Genomic DNA, 22120 nt, shown 5'->3' with positions numbered 1-22120 from the left:
GGGGCTTGGAATTTAAACAAGTCATTGACTGACACTGGCTATTAAAGTAGAAACCATTCATTCATTGTGAAGAAGAAAGAAGATGTGACAGAAAGGGGAAAAGGCAGACCAGCCTGTTGACTCTAGAGCCTTCTCAAGCCCAGATTCACTCACCCTTCAGCTCCAGGGATCAGCTGTTTATCTCCAGCACTGGGCTCTGGTGCATCATCTTCATCAGAGGAGCCAGCACTAGAAGATTCTTCATCACTGTCTGCCAGATAGTAGGCCCTGGGCCTGCAACTGAACCAGAGGAGAATCACCATGCAGTCTCCCATTGTTGGAGCTCTTGCTGTGGAAGACCACACACACACACACACACACACACACACACACACACACACACACACACACACACGAGAATGCACACACATGCACACACTCAACTACAAGGGTTGACATGGAACCTTTGCCACATGTTGCCACTGTCTCCAACCCTCCAGAAAGGAGCCAATTCAAGAGCACTTGGACTGGCCTGCTAACTCAGGAGCCTCCAGTACCAAGTCCCCTGACAGGATTGCAAAAGACTTGGGCCAAGAGGAGTTTGCTTTGAGCATGCATCATAAGAACAGGTGGTGGTGATGGAGTGTGATGAAGTCACATAAAACGTAGTGTGTTCGAAATCAGCAGGAACCAAGTGGGGAAATGAATGGAAAGAATAGATGGCAGAAGAGATGAGTGGAAACTTCATGTTGGTGACATGACCTCTTCTCATGAAGGTGAACAGGCAGGTCCCTGGCTTCAGACAGAGTCAACAATTGTATCCTAGCTTGGTTATCATCCTAGCAAGATTACATATCTGAATCCATACCTGCCCTTCATTTTGTGTGTTTGTACACTCAACCTACTGAATAAGTAGGATTATAGGAGTGAGCCACCAGTGCCCAGCTTACCCTATTTTGGGGGTCACAGAAAAAACCAACAATCACTAGGGACAAGTCATAAGACTCAAGAAAGTGACTGATAGGAGAGAATCCACAGTCTTTTCTGGAAAAATACAAATTAAAAGCTCATCCCTTTTTTTTTAAATTAAAGTAACAGAAGCCTCATTGCCATCTCGCATTAGTATCTGCAGAGTAGAGGCTCAGTTTCTAGAGGAAGGGCTTCACCCTTAGGGGCCCCCCCACTGCAGGAGGGGTATGGGGCTTGAACTCTGAGCCTGGGCTCTATCCCTGAGCTCTTCAGCTCAAGGCTAATGCCCTACCCTTGAGCCAAGCCCCACTTCCCATTTTCTAGAGGTTAATTGGAGATAAGAGTCTCAGGTCCTTTTGTGCCCAGGCTGGCTTTGAACCTTGATCATAGAGGCAGGGCCTTTGATCATCCCTGGAAGTGAAGGATCAATGCTTCCCTCATAAGAGCCTGAGAATTCCTGATTGGGCTTCAGCTACACTGAAGGCATTTCCTTCCCTGGACTGGGGCTTTGCTTCTGAGAATTCTGGCAGGGCTTTGCCTCAGAAGATACTTATCTAGGGATGAAATGAACAAAGGACAAGTCTCTGAAGGCTACTAAGCAACCAAATGGTCTGTAAGCAGAGGCTGGCTGGGCCTTCTACTATGGACAAGGCCAAAACTACATAGCCAAGGGAAGGTTGTGGAGCTTGTCTCCCTGCAGCTTCAATCCTTTGGTTTTACTCTGAAGTATCCTCTGACCAGCAAAGTCCTGGCCAAAGGGGGCCAAGGGCAGAACACACACACTAATAAGGCCTACCCAGCAACATTTCAACAAGGCAGGAGGGTAGAACTGAAGCCTACATTCTGAAACAGGAACCCACAGTGTAAGAGAATCCCACAGTGTTGTCTTCCCTGGCAGGACATACAGATCCTGCTCAACTTTGGCTCTGAAATGTTAGAGCACTCTGCCAGCAAACTAGACTTCCATGTAAAAAGGAAGCAGAACAGAAGTTTCTCAGCACTGACAGCACCAAAGGTCTCCTGCTTCCTGCTCCTGCTTTTGTAACAGGTTTGGGCAGTTTAGGAAGTGCTGCTTCTGTACAATCATTTACTCACAAAACCATCTCAGGGGTTCCATGGTTAGGGTATTCTCACCGGGATCTTGGGTTTCAAATACACATTGCAAAATGTTATTTCCAAGAAAGCCAGTACTGGATTTTGGGATGAGGCAAGAAATTTACAGAAACATAAACTGTCAAAGATTATACAACTGCCCCACTTGTCCATCAGGAAAATGGCTCTGTTTTCTGGCTCACACACTGTACTGCAAAATCATGAAAACTCCCAACAACAGAGTCTGGTCCTCATCCACACAGCACAAAGGGCTGCTTGCAAGATCTGGGATCACAGAGATCTGCTGAACTACCACCACGTGTTCCCACTAGTTTGTGTCATCACACCCTGGGCAGAAGATGCCAAGGGCTGAGTGCTGCAGTAAGCTCTCGGGTTCCCAGACTACTCCTCTGCAAGACCAAGAAGGAGGAATTGTGGCTTCATGTAAATTATTTAGGTACTGCTATATCAGGTAAAGGATATCAAATCACGTGAAATTTTTATTTTGACCAAGTGCTATCTCTGCTGTCTACATTGGGAACTATGCTCTGTAGTATCCAATACTTATAGTGTAGCTAAATGTTTGGCTGATAATTCAGTCTCTATAACTGAGTATGTCTGATATTGACCTTGAAAGAGATATCATACATCTCAGAGGTGTGCCTGATGGTTTTAAATACACTTCAGAATTCCAGATGAGTGTGTTACCTTCTCAGCAAACCACTTGAACAGGCTCATTCCCGCTGTACTGCCTGTCCTAAAAATCTTTTTGGGAATGTATCTGGAGCCAGACCCACACAGAAAGTAAATTATTATTTTTTTTATCACTGATACTACCTAACTTTTTAGTCTCATAATCAACAACATCTCTGCCAGCTTCTAGTAATTTCAAAACCATTCACAAAGCAGGAATGATTCTGTCACTCAGGATGGCTAAAAAATAGTCACAGACTGGATCCAATTCTAAAAAGCAGCTCCCCCTGCCCTCAGAAGAAAAAGCTTTAAGAATTTATGTATAACTACTCCTGTGAAGGGACTACACTAATAAAAATACACTAATTTCTCTTTAAGAGCAATCAGTCCTATCCATCTGTCTGTCTCTAACACGCACACATACACACGCGCATGTGCAAGCTCAGCTCCAAGAACACCAGGGACCTGGGGGTGGAGACGATGTAATGAACCAGTGACCCAATATGGAGGCCAGAGGAGGCATTCCTGGCAGGAGTGCCCCACTCTTATGCCTTTCTTCATTTAAGTACCCCCAAAATGTAGAACATTTCCTTCTGACTCATTTAGGTCCTCTTTCAGGTCCTTCTCTAAATTTCATATGGCTCCATTCACTACCTGATTTTTTTCGCCAGGCTGGGGATGGAAACCAGGGCCTCATACATTCATATCATCCATCTTCTACCGAATGATATCCTCAGCCCCTAAACTCCATTTTGAGTAACTTATTGCCCCCAAGTGACTGAAATCTAGTATATGACAAGAATAGTAGGTGGAAAAGAAAAGTCCTGGAGGAAAGTGCTCACAAATGCAACAAATGCAAATTACTGTGGACATCAAAGGAAAGTGACTCCACTGGAATAAAGTAGCATAGATTTCAATTTCTCTATCTCACTCTCAGGGTACCACAAACCAACTTCCCACCACAAAAAGGAACTTCTTACAGACTGTAGACTCCCTAAGAACACAGTCATTTGCACATTTGAATATTTGAAAAAAGCAGTGAGACAGACATAAGACCTCACCAGGAGGCCATAGGCTGAAGACACAGCCTGGTGAAAATAGATGTGTGAGGCTAACCTGCTCAGGTTTAATATGAGTGAAGACTTCAATGCTGTACAATAGCTACTATGCAATCTGATGTCTTTCTTTCCTTAGCTACTCAGCCTCCAGATGGTTTTATATGCTCATGAGTGAAGAAGTAGATTCTAGAATCACTTCTGGCTTAGGGTTTTAACCCCAAAACTATAAACCAACTGATGCATGTAGAAAGATATTTTTTGGAAAGTTCCACAGCTCTTGGATTCTCAAAGTCCTTTCTGTAAAACAGGACTAAGGGTCTATTTTTCCAGTCCTTTTTCTCTTTGCCAAAGGAATTATTTTTCTCATTGGATATTATTGCTTCTAAAATTAAATGAAAGCCAAATGTATATCAATATGTAATTTAATATCCTCATAGGAAGCAGCAAAGTATTTTGCATCATTCTTCTAGGAAAAAAATGGCACTACAGGAATGTATTAAATGTGATACCAACATATTCCTAAAGCAGAGAATTATTTTAATCATTCTAGAAGCATTTCTTCTTTGCTCAGAAATATACCCATCCCCTGAACAGCCAGAGTTCAGGTACATAAAATGGTGTCAACACTGCCAGGTGAATAACAGGGAATGTGGAACACTCAAGTGGCAAAGGGATTTGGACTTGTTCCAATGGAATGCTCAACGTTTCCCTTCACCTCACACCACTGTATTGGCATAGGGCTGTTCCCAAAAAGGCTCCTTGCATAAATGCTTGTGACCAAAGCCTGCTCTGTCACACTTCTTATTTGATAGAACTCATTTAAAATTTATTATTAATTTTCAGTGTTGGAGTGCAAACTCAGGGTCTGCACATGCTAGGCAACTGCTCAGCCATTAATTAAGCTATAACCCCAGCCCAATAGGCCTCATTTTTAAGCTTGCTTCATGGCCTAGATAGCTGGTTCTGCAACCCTGCTGTCATGAGGCTGGATTGCTGCTTCTCAGCTGTGTGGTGTGGGGATCAAGTCTGACAGGGATAGATCAAGTCTACAGGGTTAGATCAAGACCCCAGCAATTCTAACCAGGGAATGAGACTTATCCTGCCAGAAAAGCCTGTCTGCACTCTGGCTTCAGTCCTCTTGGGTCATGGACCTTGCCATCATGCCTGGGAACAAGAAGAAAGGCTTCTTCATGGCATCATGGGGGATCAAATTAGATGACGCACTCACAGAGTATGAAATATACTACATGGAGATTTGATAAATACCACTCACCAGAAATAAAAATCCACAGATTGCCGAATCCAAATACATTTTAACAAATAGCAGAAAATGAAAGGAAAATAGTAGATAGAGGTTAGATTTCATACAGCAGGTACAATTCTCCAATTATTAAAGCAGGAACACTTCATTAAGTAAATGGGATATATCAGGATATTACAAGTAAAAGAAAGTCCCTAAAAAGAAATGTCCCAGCTCCCCCAGGCTGCAGCGACCACCAACATGAATAAGAGCAAATGAGTCTATAACTAAGGAAAAATCAAAGCATCTTATGTTTTGTATTTAGACTCTATGGAGGGAGGCATTTTTCCTGTCATTGTACTCTTGGTTCTATATAAGCACAGATGTGAGAAAAATTTATCTTTTAATTTGATAAAACAATCACATAAATGTGCCATTAAAATTCATTTTTAAGCTATGTGGGAACATAAAAGTTTTATTGATCCTTTCTAAGCAATAAAGGGCAGAAAAAAGGTCGAGCTCCATTAATTAATCTCACAATTTTAGAATATTTCTAAATCAGATGATTCTGGGCAGCAGATGCAATATCTACAAAGAAGAATTTACTAAACAAATCAACATGGTATCATCTCAGGAGGTGCTTCTCAGAGTACTTAAGGTGCATCTCTGAGCTGTAATACCAACTATCTCATTATAAATAATTCTGGCTTGGTGATTAAAGCAGCAGCAGATCCCCAAGAGATCTGAGTCTGTTCTATATAGCAGCGCTGTGGATAAAAGAAGTAATATCTTGCAGAGTAGTGATTCGATTGGCAGAGTAGATAATGTTCAGATGAATCTGCCCTGCTTGTCTCAGTCATGATGCCTTCTAGGTAACTGAGACAGTTCTATCCCTGCCAGTGCCAATGTTAAAAGGCACTCTGTGCTGTCACAGCTGAGCAAAGGGCGGAGACTCATAGCTCACTCGGTGGTCCAGAGCCCTTACACTGGAGCTTGCTTGTCATCTAGGGATGCTTACACCTCAGACCTGCTTCTCAAAGGCTGCAGGGAGAGGCTAGTTTCCCAGGATTGAGTTAGTAAATTTATATATCGCCCCTTACCCTTCTTTGCCAATTTCTCCAACCTTCAGGGCTTCAACAAGAGGCTCTTTACCTAGTTTGGTCAAATTCATTTTGGTCTCGAGAGTCATCAGAAAGGACCCATTGTAGGACACTTCCAAATTGATCCAGAGTCCTGGAGAAACAGTAAAAAAAAAAAAAAAAAAAAAAAAAAAGTTTTTCCCCCCCTAAAAAAAACCCCTATAAATAATAGTATTTAAAACTTGTATTTTAAATTATCTAAATGGGTATCATGCTCAAAGTCTGAATAGGGCTTTCCCCCCCCCAAACAGCTGTAAAGGGTAGCGGAAATGCTCTATTATCCTTGTACAGAAGCACTGAAATAGCCCACATGTGGCAAACGACCAGCACTGCAGTCCATACAATGGTCAGTATCTTAAGCATACATGACTGCACTGGAAAGACCCACATTTTTGTTTCTCCTCACATTTAGTAAGAAAATATATGCTCAAGCCATGTGCCAGTGGCTCATACTGTAATGCTAGCTACTAGGAAGGTAGAGATTGGGGGGGGGAAGGGGAAAAATTGTCATTTAAAGCTATCCCAATTCCCACCAAAAGACTCCACCTCTTATCAGCAGCTGAGTGTGCTGGAGTTTTCTTGTCACCCTACCTACATGGGGGAGCTAAGTTTATGGTTTTTCCTAGACCAGCATAGGAAAAAAAAAGTTTGTGAGTCTCTATCTCCACAGAAAAGAATGGGCATGGTGGCATGCACCCATCATCCCAGTTACCATGAGAAAAGGTTAATAGGAGAATAATAGTCAAAGCTAGTCCTGGCAAAAAAAAAAAAAAAAAAAGCAAGATCCTATCTCAAAAAATGACCAGAACAAAAATAGCTGAAAGTGTGGCTCAAGTTGTAGAGCACTTGCTTAGCAAGTGCAAAGCAAGCCCTAATTTCAAATCCAGTCATGCCAAAAAAAATAAAGAAAATATGCACAAAAGGAACACACGATGGACTGCCAATGGCCTGCTAGTTACAAGGTAGAAGGGAAGTGTGGAGATTTACACTGTGAGATGGTGGCTCCTTAAAGACACAGCAGAGAATTACTAACTTTCCCAAAATTATCCAGTGTTTAGAAGAGGGAGCAAAATAATAGGTTAGTTGTTAAGACAGGGATAGAGACAAAACTTTTAGAACACTTTTCTTTCTGGAAATGGCCTAGCAATAGAAACAAAAGGATGACATTATGATTCCCAGGATTATTTAGGTAAAGTCAGGACCACTTGATAACTGGGTTTAAAAAATATTCCTATTGGGCATGATAGCTCATGCCTAGAATCCTAGCAATAGAGGAGGAATGGACTAGGACTGCCATACTGGGCAAAAAGATTTTAACCAGTAAGCCAGCATAGAGGCATGTACCTATAATCATGCTCTGAAGCCAGTCCCAGCAAAAAGTAGGACCCTAACTGAAAACTAACCTAAAAATAAAATAAAAGAGCAAGAGACATTGTTCTTTTGAGTAGTCCCCTAAGTTCAAACCCCAGTGCAGCTGAAGAAAAACACAGACACTGCTGCCAAATAAGCTTAAATCTAAGAGGCTTTTAGTTTCTTGGAATTTTACTGGATGATACTGACCGAGGCCTAAAATGTAAACAGAGTCATCTCAGTACCTCTGCTGTGATCTGACAGAGATGTCAGGCTATACTATGGTTTTTCAGACCCAGAGCTCAAGGAAGCTCAAAATGTAAATCTTCCAGTGTGTATATTTGAGTGTTTACAGACTATAGATCCACATAAGACAAATGACAACATTTAAAAGAATGCAGGAGACATTTATATAGTCTTTTCAATCAATTACAGTAAATAACCCTTCCTCTACAGGCTACCCAATCAGATAAAAGCATTGCTTAACCCCCAAAAGTGTTAGTGGTGAAACTCCCCAATAAAGATATCTTGTTTTTAACAAATTCTCTTTGTTGTGCTTGAAGGTGATTATTTTCCATGAATGACTAATTCAGGGATGTGCAGATCAATTGCGACTGCTTTGCAGACACTCAAGAAATTGCTTTATTTCTTGCTTACATTAAAAGCAGCTAAAAATCATTGACTAGCTTGTTTTCAAAATCCTGTTCCTAGAAATAAAAGACACATCTGCTTCAGTAAAGGTGCTTAGTCACTGATGACTTCCAGTAGAAAGGGGATTAGGGGCTGGATATTAATTTATATTCAATATATAAAGAACATCAATGAAAAAGATATTTCTTGTTATATATTATTTCTAGCTTTTCAAACCTGAGAATTATAGTTTAACCTATGTGGCTACTGTAACAGATTCACACTACCAGGCTTCTATGTGTCTTCAAATGAAATATGAACAGTATGCATTGCCTATGGAAGTTGTCCTCTTAAGGGCTGAGGGTGTGGCTCAAGTAGTAAAGCATCTGCCTAGCAAGCATAACTCACTTGAGATGAAACCTCAGTCCCAGTACCCTCCCTCGCTGGGGGTGGGGGAGCCTGACACCCATGGCTCATGCCTGTAGTCCTACCTACTCAGGAGGCTGAGATCAAGCTGAGGATCACAATTCAAAGCCAGCTTGGGCATGAAAGTCTGTGAAACTCTTATCTACAATTAACCAGCAGAAAACTGAAAGTGGTGCTGTGGCTCAAATGGTAGAGTATTAGCTGAAGAGCTCAGGGACAGGGTCCAGGCCCAGAGTTCAAGCCCCCCAATTGACCCCCCCCAAAAAAAACCTGTCGTTGAAGGTGACAGAATTTTACTTCTTCCAAAATGGAATGTTTTACTGTTTTTGAACCAAGAAGGTATGAACAGCCGGGGCTCATACCTCATGTTATAATCCTAGTTACTCTGGAGACTGAGATCTGAGGATCAAGGTTCAAAGTCAGCCTAGACAGGAAAATCCATGAGACCTTTATTTCCAGTTAACCACCAAAAAACCAGAAGTGGAGCAGTGGCTCAAGTGATAGAGTGCTAGCCTTGAGCAAAAAAGGTCAGCAGAAGCTGGGCATGGTGGCTCACAGTGGTCAGCAGGGACAGTGCTCAGGCCCTGAGTTCAAGTCTCAGACTAGTGCACGCATATGTGCATGCACAATACACACACAAGTGATTCACACACACTGCTGATTCAGTCCTATCACTGGGACATTGCTCTCGTGGGGTATATAGTCCAGCCTGAATGCTAGAGGCCAACAGGATCCCGGGTAGCTTGTTTTTCTACCTTAGCTCCAAGGAGTTGCACGGATCAAAGACAACTACCACCACAAGCACCACTGCTCAGGGGCTATGTGGCAGAAATGACTGTTCACTCCATAAACACTTACTTAGCTCTTACCAAACAGAATCAGATGTGAAGACATTTTGAGGAACCTCTGCCCTCAGGAAGTACATGCTTAAGAATAAAGAGGGCCTCAGCCATGCAGATAGCTAGACCATGATGCCCAAGAGATGATTAAAAACAAAAAAATGCCTGGCTACCTATTTCCAGAAGACAAGGGGAGCCATAACCCAACCGAAGAGCTTCTGCTGCTTCCCTCATTGCTCAATAACTGTCTTACCATGGCACATAACCTATTGTTTCACATAGCCACTCTTGTCTTAGTGCTAAAACACCCCTTTTCTTGGGTAGCCTAAGAGGACACCTGCTACTTGGAATGCTTTAAGAGACTCTAAAAAGCCTTGCATCTAAACTGATGCACATACTTCTTGCTCTTGTTTACCTCTCCCTGTAACTATTGTTTTTTTTGGGGGGGGGGTCAGTGCTGGAGCTCAAGTGGTAGAACACTAGCCTTGAGTAAAAGAGCTCAAGGACAGCACCTAAGCTCTGGGTTGAGCCCTACAACTGACAAAACTCAAAAAACAGAACAACAACAACAACAACAAAAAGCCCTTAGTAGTAGCAGTAGCAGCACCAGCAGCAGCAGCAGCAGCAGCAGCAGCAGCAGTAGCAGCAGCATAGACACCAGTGGCTCACTATGTGGCCACACACGTTCTCTGAGCATTTATATATTACTGCATTTATACAGTACAGGACTGCATGAGGACCCATGTGGCAGACACAGAGAGCTTGCAGCAGAGCTAGTGCTACTATGGGCCTCCAATCCAGGCCCGAAACTTGTAGAACAGGATGGAAAGGTGAGATTGGTGATGGCCTCTGGGCTTTGCCTTGTTAAGTCTAGCTAGAATTTGGGTTGATCTTCAGTCCAAGTCACCAATCTGTCCCATTCCTACAGGGCTTTGAAAAAGAGGTCTAAATTCTTTATCAATATGTGACTTAAAAAAGATTACACAAAAAGATCAGAAATAGGCCTGGCTATCTCTAAATAGATGAATAGTTAATCACATTTTCCTCCTTACCTTTTATGTCTACTTCAGTTTCCTTATATGCATGTTTGCTCAATGAACAAATGTAAATATCACTCTTAACAGAATTAATAAAATGACCTGAAAGATCTTGGCTCAGCCATTTACACCCTAAACTCTCCAACAGCAGCACTGATGGCAATGAATATGTTTCTTTTTGAACAGTGTCACCTCTGCTCTTGTTTTCTCCCAGTTTTTCCTTTCCAATTCCCTACAAGTTGTATAGTTTATTTTCAACGTAGTATCTAGTGAGTGTTTACCCTTTGTACTATCATTTCTGTGATGCCCTTCCTTTTTTTTGGCCAGTCCTGGGCTTGAGCTCTGGGCCTGAGCACTGTCCTTGGTTGGGCTTTCTCAAGGCTAGAGCTCTACCACTTTGGCCACAACACCACTTCTGGCTGTTTTTCTATGTATGTGGTACAGAGGAATCGAACCTGGGTCTTTGTGCCTGCTAGGCAAGCACTCTACCACTAGGCCAAACTCCCTGCCCCATGCCCTTCCTTTATTCTCCCCCAAACAGATTAATTTACATGCAAGACAAAAGGTACTGTCTTTGTGTGTAACTCATAAGGGAACAAGTGAGTGCATTCTTTTGTGATTATTTTAGCATGCATACACACATTCTTTGTAGACGTGAAAAAAAAAATCTAATGGATCAAACTTAACTCTACAGGCTTTATGAGACTGGTTTGTTTTTTTTTTCATTGTTCCTTTCTCTGTAACATTTTCTCCCAGCTTATCCATGTAGTTAGATCCCTAAAACTCACCCTGGAAGAAGTAAGCCTCAGATGGATTAAAAACTATTGAAGCTTTGATATCTGTAGTTTAAGTGTCTTACCCCCAGCTCCTGCTCCTGAGGAATAGTAAAGAAGCTCAAAACTTAGGCCTTGAATTACCCTCAAAGTCTGACCAAAGCAGCCCCAGGAGACCACAGAGTTCAAAGCCACATAGACCTCTGTGGCCCTGTACCCTCTCCTTGAAAATTTCTATTAGTTCAGCAAGAACAGTTCTTAGATAAGAAAGTGCTAGCACATTAGAAAGTACATCATGTCCACATATTATTTACTTTTTAAAAGCCTGACTCTCAGGAAGTTTGTGTGAGCTGATTATCAGCTTGATACCAGTGAGTTTGCCTAAAAGAGGCAAAGAATAAAGAACAACAGAGGAGAGCTCTTTGTTTTGTTTTGTTATTGGCCAGTCCTGGGACTTGAACTCAGGGCCTGGGCACTGTCCTTGGGCTTTCTCAAGGATAGTGCTCTACCACTTGAGCCACTGCACTACTTCTAGCCTTTTCTGTGTATGTGGCACTAAGGAATCTAACCCAGAGCTTCATGCATGCTAGGCACGTACCACTAGGCCACACTCCCGGCCCTACCTTACCAATTCTGGGGGGAAAGAATTGGCTCATAAACATTCTCCTGAAAATCTGCATTTACTTTTTCCCACCTTATTCCTGGGCTAGTTTGGGAATAATGTAAATAAATAGGGTATGTAGATAAGGATTCAGTAGCAAGGAATGCTACAGTAAAGAAATTAATGAGACTTTTTCCTGTATGCTATGAGACTACTATTTTATACTTGGTCAATTCTTCCTTTTACTAAAGCTTTCCCTGTTAAGATCTTTTTAAGACTGTATGACATAAAAGACATAAATCTTTGCCTCATCCTTGTAATTATATTTAGATTCTCTCCACATTCTGACTAACTTTTTCCATCATATAGAGCTGGGTGTTAATACTGTATCAGCTGCATGTTTAAAAACTTAAATCTGAGGGCTTTCTTCCAGCAGTCTCTCTCAAAATATTGCCTTTGAACATACGTCTTCATCTTTCAAACACCGAGTACCTATCAGAAGTGTAAGAATATAAAGATCAAAGACTGGAATGTCAAAAAAAGTTGAGATCTTGAGATCTAGAAGTTGGGACAAGGTAAGGATGTGATAGGAATAGTTGGAAGAGACAGACTCAGAGCAGATATATGAGAGAACCCTGGAATATGGGAGGGGAACTGAAACCCAGAAAACTGTTCACAACCTGGGAAGAGCTGCAACTCAGCCCCTTACTAGTATGAGACATTAGGAGGGAAAGCCTGGACCAGTTCTTCATGGTGTAAGGCTGTGATTGTTAAGAACATAATATGCCCAACATAGGATGGTTAAGAAGATCCTAACTCCCTCTAAGCACAAAGCCTTGCAACAATGGAAACATTTGAATACTCACATAAATGATCAATTCTACCCTAGAGTCAGTTAAGAGTTACCTTGGTGATCAACATAAGGTTTGAAGGCCTGAAGGATTTTTGGCACAGCCACTCCCATGTCAAGCTCTGTCAGGGTTAGTTCATTCATAAAGTAGGGAAGCTAGAGAAAAAAAGCAAACAATGAATGACAAGAGACATTAGCAATCTAGTAGCAATGCTAAGGTAACCTCTCCCCAAATGAACTGATGTATGCTAATAGAACATGTTCATTAAAAAACACTAAGCAGGGCCAGGAGTTTTGCCTAGTGGTAGAGTGCCTGCCTAGCATGCACGAAGGCGTGGGTTCAATTCCTCAGTACCACATACATAGAAAAAACCAGAAGTGGGGCGGTGGCTCAGGGTAGCCCTGAAAAAGCCCAAGGACAGTGCTCAGGCCCCGAGCTCAAGCCCAAGACTGGCAAAAAAAAAAAAAAAAGTACTAAGCTAAGTTAGAATTCAACATTTTCTTAGAGGAAACAGTGGCCAAAGTTTTGGGGAAACATTATTACTTAACCAAATTTCATTGGATACTCGGTATCCTTACTTTCATGGGGTTTCCCCTGGAGAGGCAGAGATAAATAAGTACACAAATACTAAAACTTCTTAAAGCAAGTAATGGGATTGAGGGGAAGGAAGAGGGGTTCAGTCAAGCTTCTGTGAGGCATGGCATATGACAAGAGACCTGCTTGTGGAACGGAGCCAGCCCTGCTAGAGAGTTAGTAAGACCTAGAGATGGTAAAGTATAAGGCAATGAAGCACTTTTAGATTAGTAATGGGGAATCAGAAATTGCTACAACACTTTTAACAAACCTATCACAGGTATTGAAATTCTTGAAGAAAAAAAAATCACATCCCTTTGATCCATGCTAGACATTTGCTGTCTGCCCCCTGTATCATGGTCTGTACTGAAGTTGGTCTGTGTGGACTGCATCCATTACCTCTTGCCTTCTGGTTGCACTTTGGCAATAGGATATGCCAATGGAAAGGGGTGAAAGACAAGAAGTACTTTCAGGTATTTCTATATAGCTACCCTATCTGAGGTCTGGCAATTTCAGGGAAGGGCACAGCTCCCCACTTCTGCTGGCCCAGATGTGCTGTAGTCACCCTTCTAGCATCCTATATCTCTTCCAGTTATTCATCAGAGTGTAACATCTGGTTGTTTATGCTGGGCTTTGACTAATAATCCACAACCCCCAAATCTATCAGCAGGAATTTATTCTAGAGGAAAAGAAATGTAAAAATACTGGTGTCATGTTCACAAAGTCTTATTTATATCAAGATTATACAATTACTTTATTATATATTTCTATTGTCTGGATTTGTGTATGTAGTTTTGTTTTGTTCTTTTCATTAATAGGGATTGAACTCAGGGCCTGAGACTGGGTAGGCATGCACTTTACCCCTTGTATATTTATAAGTCTTGATGTTATTTTTTTAATATAACATGTAAATCAAGGATCCAACTTATTTTTCCCCCAAATAGGCTAGTTAGCAATCTACCTATTTGTGGAGCACTAATCTGTACTTCCATGTTCAAACACAGATCCCCACCACTCTGGAGTCTGTACTGAGCTCCCCAGTTTTTGCTAGTATCAAACTGCTCTTACTAGAGCTATATTTAATACACTTTTTAGACACTGCAGGTCCCAGTCCTTTCTATACTTCCAAACTTCTCTTGGCAACATTAAAGTAAGTTTACAGAACCAAAAATAAAACTAATATTTTTGTTGTTGTTGTTGTAAAGTATAATTTATTCAGTGGGATAATTTTACATGAAAAACAGTATTACATAATCACCTAAACTGATAAGTATGATGGGATTCTTAATAAGAATAAAAAATACAAATGTAAATCCTTTATCCCACACTTACTTTTTACATAAAATATTTACATTTTATTTTACTTCATTAACATTAAATTATTAATTATTAAATTAAAGTAATATATAAAACTAATATTTTTGAAAACAAACTAAAAGCTGAATATGCCCTACAAGGTGAGGCTCCATGTGGTCAGGCATGGATTTAATACTAACTCGGCTGGACCTCTTCAGCTATCTCTCTGCAGAAGAGCATCCATCAACCTCATGTTGAATTCTTTGTAGGTCCAGGGCGGTTATGTTAGAAAAGTATTTATATCAGTGGTGAACACAATGTAAGCAGAGTTCAAATGTGCATTTGTGAACCGTTGGCTGCTGTATTTGGAAAACTTTGTTCCAAAGTATGAATGTTATAAGTAGAATTGACTTATCAACCTAAAAAAATGCTACTTGGCTAAGAATGTACCCAAATCTTACATACTTGGTATCTTGCTTTTTTTCTGTTATTGCTATTCAAAAGCCCAGCATTTCAGGTACCTGTCAGGTCAGTAACACATCCAAAGGCTTGCCAAGGAATAAGCTACCTTTAACAGTGTTTCCATGGCAACCTGAGTCTCACACTGACCTGAAGCAAGAAGGTAATTGTTCCTTTTCCTCTGTCATACCTCACTCTCAGACCACATCCTGCACTCTGTTCTCTAGAAAGGTGATACAAGGAGCTGAGACAGACGAACCCTAAAGGCACCTGGCACTGAGGAGGAGCATGGGAGTGGGGTGGAGGGGTGGGGAGACATACTTCCAAGTACAGTGAACACTGTGGGGAGGGATGACCAGCAGGTCCTTTGCCCTATTGTTCACCCATCTAGCTGCTCAAACCCACGAATCTAGAACATCTACAGTTAGCCCTTCATCACCTCCCACTCACCCATATTCAGCTCTCTGCCCAGGAGGAGCCTCTTTCCTACATTGCAGAAGGCAAGAGACATCACTCTTCTGTGACATTCAACCAGAAACCCTTTGCTTCCCACTCAAAAGCCCCTGTAATGAGATGGGGACCAAGGATCATTTTGTTTTTTTATCCTCTTGAGTACACTGAAGTAGAGACGGAACTGTCAGGTATATGGGACATGCTCAGGGTGGTGGGTAATTAAGTCAAACACTGAGTGCAATGACAGCAGCATCTAATGACTCAAAATTCCATAACCCCAAGGCTATACTTCTTAAATGGCCAAAGTTGAGAGCGTATTTGTTATTGCTGCAGAAACTCAGTTTGTCTGAAAGTCATCCCGGGGCACCAAATGTACACGCGACTCCTCTTCCACAATAGGCGTCATATCTCATGCAGAAGTGACAATCTGAGACTGTAGACAAGTCTAGATCCTACAACTACCCTCCTGCTTCTCTGTTTGCTCCCCTGACTGGTCTCCTCATCTTCAGGGCACTTTGTAAGGCAGAAGCTAAGGTGGGAGGTGAAAGCAGGCCTGACAACAGAAGAGTCATAGACCCATCTAAATTCTACAACCACTGACTTTAGATCCTTCTTTTCCATTCTAACCTTCTAGTACTTTGGACTTCAAAAAGCTTGTGAACTGTAAAAACCTACATGACCAATACAAGGAGAAAAGCCTATATATCCAGCATATGAGCTGCTGGCTCATGCCTATAAATTCTAGCTTTTCATGAGGCTGAGATCCGAGGACACAGATAGAAGCCAATATAGGCAGACAAATCTGTAAGACTCTTATCTGGAGTTAACTATCAAAAAGCCAGAAATGGTTCTGAGGTTTAAGTAATAGAATACTAGCTTTGAGCAAGAGAACTTAGGCATAGTTTCAGGGTGCTGCGTTCAAGCAGCACCTCCCCCCACCCCAAAGAAAAAGGGAGAGAAGGAGAATGGGAGAGTTAAGAGGGCTTTTCTTTGACTTCTTTCAGAATGAGGAAGCAATCACACGCTACTATAGGGTAGAGGCACCAGAACCCCAGAGAAGGCTGGGAAATGCCTCCCAGTGCCTTTGGAATGTTTGAAAACACCACTGGCCTAGGAGTGTACACCCCACTTCCTTTCTGAACCAAGAGCTCAGTCTTCCCAACCTTGGAAAAAGAGCAAGCTTGCCCTTCCCCTTGGACCTTGCTAGAAGAAGTAGGCCCAATCCTCAACTTATTTGGAGAATAAAAAGAGCTCTGCCTCAAATTCTATACTTCTTGTTGCAAAAAGCAATTCCTTTTCCTTATTTGTGGGGGCAATAGGGAGAGAAGAAAGAGTATGGCAGATGATAGGCATACTGCCATAGTGACTAAGGAAAAAGAGGCTTTTTTTTTTGGAGGGGGGTTGTCTGTCATGAGGGCTTGAACTCAGGGCCTGGACACTGTCCCAGAGCTTTTGTGCTCAAACCAGCACTCTACCACTCTGAGCCACAGCTCTACTTCTGGTTTTCTGGAGATAACAGTCTCAAAGACTTTTCTGCCCAAGCTGGCTTTGAACCCAGACCCTCTCATCTTCCTAAGAGCTAGAATTATAGACATGAGCCACCGGTACCCAGATAAGGCTGTTCTTTACCCAGAGAAAAAACTAAAACAGAACGGAAGCTCATTATGCCCATGTTTCCTTTTAATTTTACCTTAGCTCACAGTTTCTTAACCTAGAGTTCTCTAAAATTATGAGTAAAATTTTCAGTTTTTCTCAGTACGTTTTTCTCTTTTGCTTCTCCCTCCCCACTTTTTGTGGAGGTACTGGGCCACAGCCTCCAGTCCTTTTTGCACATTACCTCAGTTTGCAATTCTCCTACTCCTCCCAACATAACTGGAATTACAGATCGGCACACTGTGCCAGGCCCAGCATAGTGAGGTAAAGGATCCACATGTCTCTGCTTCTTGAAGGAATTAATGATCCAAAACTTCAGATCCCACTGTCTTAAGCAACCAACCATGCAAACTCTCAGTGAAGATTTGGGACCATAGTGATTTTCCCTTGATGGAATTTTTTTTTTTTTTTTTTTTTTTTTTTGCCAGTCCTGGGCATGGACTCAGGGCCTGCCTGAGCACTGTCTCTGGGTTCTTGTTCTCAAGGCTAGAGCTCTACCACTTGAGCCTCAGCACCATTTCTGGCTTTTTTCTATGTATGTGGAACCGAGGAATCGAACTCAGGTCTTTGTGTATGTTAGGCAAGTACTCTACCACTAGGCCAAACTCCTGGACCCTGGAATTTTCATCAGGCCCAAGATTTACTTCTAAGGCACCTTCCGTCAAAGGGCCTCCTGGTTAGCACATGACATTTTAATGATAGTCACAAGGAACATTTAGGCAACTTCAACTCACTTCCAAGTAGGCCTGGCTTAATATCGAGTGTTTCTTCAGCAGAAAGCCCAAAATAAAGTGCCACCTAGCCAAAAGCAAAGGTCAATCACAGACATATTTAGAACTGGCACTAACTGCCCCAGGATTTCTTTCAAATAGACCATTCAGCCTGGATCATTATGAGCCTGGATGGGTTCTGGACAGACAATTGATATTTGTTTCTAATTCAAAGAGAACTACTTAAGATGTGGCAACATAAAAAAAAATAAGCAGACAGGACAGTTAAGTGGATTCCCAGATGTGGTCTGTGATCCAGGTCAAATGTGTTGTATGAGAAGAACTTAGCACCCTCATATACTATATGCTTGTTACTTTTCATTTATGGTAAGAAGCATAAAGCATCCAGAAATGAAGAATTGGGGATTTAGAAAGCCTTGTGGGTAGAAAACAATACCTTTATTTTGCTGAGCTTCATCTGGATTTTCTTAGAAACCAGATCTGACCAGTATTTCTCGCCTAAGAAGTCCCAAAATATTCTTCCAAGCAAGGCGTTCACCCAGGCTTCCTGTTCTTCCTTCCCAGAGGGTGGAGCCTCTGGCAACTGGTAAAAGAAAAGGGACCAAAATTAGCTAGGAGACAACTGGAGACTAAGACAGGTGCTTATTTTTATAAAATCCCTCCAGGCCCTTCCTACAGAAGCAGGACTGCATTAGCTATGCTTTGTCCCTATAAATTACAAGTCCTATGTCATGACTGTGAACAGAAAAAGGAGAACTGAAAGGCCACTATCTGCAGCTATAACCTTCTTTGTCTGTTCCTTTTCTACCAGTCTTCCTGCGAACAGCTAATATCCCTCAGAAAAACCACCCTGTCCCCTAAATTAACTTGGCATCAATACCTTTATCTATCAAATGTCTGCTTTCTCTTTTTTTCCAGCTGAAGCCTAGACATGTAATTGTCAGGCTCATCCTTCTCCAGGCCGAACTCAATTTCCCAGTGGCCAAAGACTCAGGTTTGGACTGACCCTTTCAAGATTAATATATTCTTGAGGTACTTAAGAATACTGATGCCTGCTTGTATCACACCTCCAGAAACACCGAATTAAGGGGCAGCAAGAGTTTCAGAAACCTCCTCTCCAAGAGATGAAGAGATGGACTGTGTGCCACAGGACAACTATTCTCCCCAATTTATCCTCACCATCCCTTGATACAGCCTGCCTAGAACATCTGTCCTGGCCACTGTGAGCAAAGCTATGACTTTACTGTCTTAGACTAAGTAGTAGACAATGTGTTCCAGTCTGGCAAAGGCCAGAGACAGGAATAATGGAGGGAAAACAGCAGCAGTAGCTGCAGAGGGCACTATAAAATTTAATGCTAGCAGAGGTCATGGGCTCAGAACTCAGAAAGGCAGCAGCACTGTTACTGTGGTAACTGCTGCAGCCTACATACAAAGTGGACCACATACAAGAGTCCTCAAGTTGTCTCATTCATGTGTCCCAGCACCCTGGAAAGACATGAGTCTGCTTCCATGTGAGAGATGGCTCAGCCTTACTCAGAGCCTTTTCCCCCCTTTCACTGCTTGCTTTGGGGCTGATGAAAGGTAAGTCATGTCATCATCCCCCTGGGTGATCCAGATGTACAGAAAGCTGTATGTTGTTCATCCTTTCATCTATCCAGCACCTATGCTATGGGATATATGCCATTCATGGTCATTTTTGCATCTTGTACTGGGGCATTCATGCCAGTATGACCTGTTCTGAGCAGCTATAACAGTCCCACATCACAAATGCATGCCTAGGTCAAGGGTACATAGGGGCACAGTACAGTACATAAGTCACTTACAGTCTGACTGAAAATCCCCAAGGTCTATGGCACAAAGCTACAGGTTACATGTCTGGTCCAGACTTCTGAGGGTCTAAGCCAAGTAAGCCAGACACAAGGCCTTGGCTAAGCTCAGCAGATTGCTCAGCAGCCCTGACCACTTCTCAGGGCAAAACTATCTATGTTTGCTCTCTTTGGAAGCCTGGGGGTTCACCAGCCTTTTTTCAGTCTTATACTACTGCATATGCTGTGTTCTAGGAGCTATTCTGATTTGGATGTTTTCCAAGGTCTCTAAAGACTGTTGATGAATCTATTTGGAGAGGGGGTGGTAACTACTAGAACTTGAACTCAAGGCCATGCACTCACTTGGGTGGCTAGCTTGCTAGGCTGGAGCTCTACCACTTGAGCTCTGCACTCTGTTAGAATTTGGAGATTAAGTCTACCTGACTTTTCTTCCCAGACTGGCCTGGAATCACAATCCTGTAGATCTCAGCGGCTACTCCTCCTGAGCTGCTAAGATTATGGATGTGAACTACCAAGAGCTCAGCAAGAATTTTGTTTAACAACAATAAAAAGAAAAAACCCTGGGTTTAAATGAATACATGTTGGTTCTTTCATTTCAGACATGGCTCTAACCTTACTCCAATGGCTGTGGCCAATCTATCTGGGCTTTTTAGTGCTGTCATGTCTTTAGCCACTAATGAGGATATTTTCTACCATAGGTCCTGGACTGATGGGCAGAAATCTGCACCAGATCCTGGATAGATAGTCAGAAGTCTGTACTAGGTCCTAGACCTACCAGCAACAACGTCTCAGTCATGCTACAAGTTCTATTACTAGTACTTTTCTTTCTAGCTGAACATCTTAGGTCTTGGGTTCCAAAGACAATGAAGTGTAGCCTTTGTGAAGCTGTGGTCTTTGAGTTCCAGCAGATTACCTACACAGTACTCAATGGGGAATAACCACCAGGCTTTCCACACAGTTCCAAGCTGCTACCCACATTAGTCATTCCTGTCTTATTTATACTTATCAGCTACATAAGAGAATAGTTTGTTTTTCTCCCTCTCAAACTGCCCATTTATCAGCTTTTCTTTACAATGCTGGTCTTCACAGAAAACAGGTTTTATGTAAAACAGCAAGAAACAAAGGCTATTTCACAATGTATGCCCAAGTCAATGGTGCAATTTCTGAAATAACTGACAAGCACACTGTTTTCCTTTCTGACAGTTCCTATTTCCTAATGTAGGCTTCTCTCCACAGTGGCACGAGGAACAAAGAAAAGCCGAGACCAGCAGAATACTGACAATGCGTCAAAGAAGCTTTGCGCTGAGATCTGGACTCCAAGGCTGCTAGGAAGAACTCATTTCCAATGACATCATAAACATTTAGAGGTGGAAGAATAAATGTGCAGATATTTCCTAATATTGCCATTTGGTTGCAGGGAGAACATGAGGAGAATATTCATCTCTCCATTTCTACTACATACCTGCATTTAGAAGGTATAACTTCCCAGAGATGGCTTCCAAAGAAAACATTTGGGAAGTTCAATGGTCCAAAACTGAACAAGGCTATTCAGACTCAGTAGCTCCTGAGATGTATTTTATTAAAAACTGACTTCTAAAACCAAAGTAGTATGAATTTATTCAAGTTTATGGTGTAACATTTCCTATTATAAATGGCTATGGATGGTGCCAGCCCAGTTGTTTTGCCAGAGTGAGCTCAGTGCCTCTGCTCCTGAGTTCAGCTGCCCACAGCTGCTGTTACAAATGTGTCGGCATGGTCTAGGACAGGATACAACAGAAGACCTTTTCCCATTTTTCCTCTTTTCCCTAACTATAAGAGCAATGTGTAAACATTGTACAAAGAACAACAACAAAAAAACACCTCTTATCTCACTACCCTAATAGAACTACTGTTATTTAATGTGTTTGTATGCCAGTTTCAGGGCTTGAACTCAGAATCTGGGTGCTGTCTCTTAGCTTTTTCACTCAAGGCTGGTGTTTTCTACTTCCAGCTTTTGGTGGTTAACCAAAGACAAATAGTCCTATGGACTTCCCTGCCCAGCTGGCAGCAAATCTTGCCAGCTCCTCCTCCCCCTCCTCTTCCTCTAGCCAGTCAACTGTCACTACTGCTACTGCCACCTGACCTCAGCCTACCCTCATGGCACCAGACCCTTCTCACCCACTGCTTTTCTCCCACAGTTGGGTCTCCACCAAGACCCACTAATCCTTTCAACTTAGACCAATGTCACTTCCTGCCAAATCCTCCCAGAGCCTCTCATCTCCTTAGAAACTAATCTGACAGGATCCTGTATATTCTGCAGCCTCCCTCTCTTGCCCTTAGTCATTATCTGGCCACCCTAACCGTACTGCTGTTCCTAGAGTGTTCCACCCACACTCCTAAGGTCTTAAGTTCTGCAGGAGTTTCTTCTCAGAATCTCCTCCTTTACAGTGCTCTGGGTCAGGTCACTGCCTTG

The 22120-nt window shown here is 42.2% G+C and overlaps 1 protein-coding gene across 3 annotated transcripts in view; it reads right to left on the bottom strand.

Moving 5' to 3' along the window:
• Tex2 (testis expressed 2) overlaps window positions 1-22120 on the bottom strand; it is an 87875-nt gene that overhangs the window by 7078 nt on the left and 58677 nt on the right. The window contains exons 6-9 of one of the 3 annotated variants that reach the window (XM_090349935.1): window positions 18279-18425; window positions 12733-12832; window positions 6132-6264; window positions 154-273 (exon numbers count right to left, since the gene is read on the bottom strand). In XM_090349935.1, the coding sequence (XP_090206061.1) occupies window positions 154-273; window positions 6132-6264; window positions 12733-12832; window positions 18279-18425 (500 nt within the window). Of the gene's footprint in view, window positions 1-153; window positions 280-6131; window positions 6265-12732; window positions 12833-18278; window positions 18426-22120 lie in introns of all 3 variants that reach the window. The other 2 variants (XM_090349933.1, XM_090349936.1) reach the window with 2 other exon arrangements.

This window comes from Megascapheus bottae, chromosome 17 (genome assembly GCF_031878675.1).
Source record: "Megascapheus bottae isolate mThoBot1 chromosome 17, mThoBot2.hap1, whole genome shotgun sequence".
Classification (NCBI taxonomy): domain Eukaryota; kingdom Metazoa; phylum Chordata; class Mammalia; order Rodentia; family Geomyidae; genus Megascapheus; species Megascapheus bottae.
The sequence above is the reverse complement of the archived record's forward strand: the minus strand, read 5'-3'. Positions and strand labels throughout refer to the sequence as shown.